At 55.9% G+C, this 1,852-nt stretch overlaps 1 protein-coding gene across 1 annotated transcript in view; it reads left to right on the top strand.

Annotated features, from left to right (window-relative positions):
* Positions 1-1,852, top strand: part of LOC119588616 (basic proline-rich protein-like) — a gene marked incomplete at its 5' end in the record, with an annotated part of 2,838 nt that extends 986 nt beyond the window's left edge. Inside the window, 1 exon segment of the mRNA XM_037937256.1 lies at positions 36-1,852. Coding sequence (XP_037793184.1) covers positions 36-1,093 — 1,058 coding nt within the window.

The raw sequence follows: 1,852 nt of genomic DNA, 5'->3' as shown, positions 1-1,852 counted from the left end.
CTCTACCTCCTTGCCTAACCCCTTCCCTCCCGCAGGCGCCGTGGGCGGAGGCAGCAGCCGCGCCGGCCCGCCCTCCACCAGCGACCGCCTCAGCCATCGTACCGACAAGTCATGGCGGACGCACCGAGACTCGCGGGACTCCGGCCAGCCCAACCTGGTACCCTACCACGGGGGCTACCACCACAGCCCGGGCACGCAGTACTCCAGCGGGCCGCCCGGGCACTACCCGCCCTCGCGCCCGTCCTATTCCAGCGGGCGCCCCCCCTCGCGGCCGCACTCGCCATCGGGCACCACCTCCTCGTCCTCTTCTTCCTCGTCGACGTCCACTGAAGAAGAGAGCGAGCGGGCTGCAGGACACGGGATTCCCGATGGCGCTATGCCGCCAATGCCACACCCGATCTATGGGTATGGCGGGTACTACCCCGGCTACCACCCTGGCCCTCCCGGACCTCCCGGCCCCCCAGGCCCGCCAGGAGCCCACGGCTACCCCGGCACTTTGAAATCCGCGCGCTCAGTGCCTGCCTTAGCCATGGCCACCTGGGACGGCGAGCCCTGCCCCGTCCATGGCGGCCCCCTCTCCTTTCCTGGCCCCATGCCGCCCCCTGGCTACCCGACCATGATGCCCCCGGGCCCCCTCTCGCTGCCCCCGCCCCCTGGCATGACACGCCGCGTGAACTCCATCTACGACATGCGCATTACGTCGCCCCTGCCAGGGCCCATCTACGGCACACTGCCCGCCAGGACACTGCCTGCCGACCGTAGGAGCATAGCCGGCTCCACCATCCTAGGGCCTGCTGCCCCCGGCGCCCCCCCTGGCATACCGACCCATCTTCTGCCACCCATGGCCCGCCCGCGCCCCCTGGTTGTTGATGAGAAGGGCAACCCTGAGCCCCTGCCGGTGAGGCATGTGTCGGAAAAGAACGGATCTCTGCCTCCCGGCGTGTCGGCCAAGGTGGCGGCTTCCGTCCACTCGGAGGAGGAGAAGAACATGAAGGGCGTGTGCTGCCGCGGTGGAGCCTGCGTGGCCTGGGTCATTCTCGCCGTGGTGTGCCTGGGCATTCTCCTGGCGGTCATGCTGAGGTTCATCTTATAAAACTTTCGGACGAGGGGGGTCGAGGTTGCGTCAAGATCCCATTGCAATAGTTCACAAGCAGATGATTCCGCACCAAGAAACACACGGTGCTCTGCGGGGGAGGACCCAGAAGTGGGAGGGTAATATCTAGTGTAAGAAAGTACCAAGGCCCCAGAGCTGCTAATGTTTATGTACTATAACTGTATCATACACAACAGGTCAGACTTAAAACCCACGTAAGACACGTAGAAATTAGGCATGGGAGATCATTGTAATTTTGCAAGTACAAAAGACCTTTGATTATATTTCCTCTGCCTCCATCCAATAATTCATACATATTGTCATTATGAAGGTGCTAATCTTTAGATGACTGTACAGATTGTGTAATTCTAAATGTAATTCTGATGCCTACAGAGATGTACGTCTCTCATGCACGTATTCTCCCTGGCGTTGATTTGAGAAATGAGCAAAACTAAATTTGCTCTGGTCTATAGGTAAAGTGTTACCTTTTGTAAAATAATTTTTGTATTACTCTTTGACGTTTTGTATTTTGTATAAATCTTGATGAATGCATTATTAACATATATGTAAAATGTACATACATGGTTGAAACTCCTACACGGTACACCATAGCTATCCTAGTTCTGCAAACTTGCAGGCATTTTGTAAATATTTTATTTTGTATTGTGGCATTACAGGTTATATATTAATGTTTTTTCCATCTAAGGTGCTGGGAACTTAAAATGTAAGACACTGTACATATATCGGGAAAAAAACATT

Source organism: Penaeus monodon, chromosome 24, assembly GCF_015228065.2.
Source record: "Penaeus monodon isolate SGIC_2016 chromosome 24, NSTDA_Pmon_1, whole genome shotgun sequence".
NCBI lineage: Eukaryota > Metazoa > Arthropoda > Malacostraca > Decapoda > Penaeidae > Penaeus > Penaeus monodon.
This window is presented reverse-complemented; position numbering and strand designations above follow the sequence as displayed.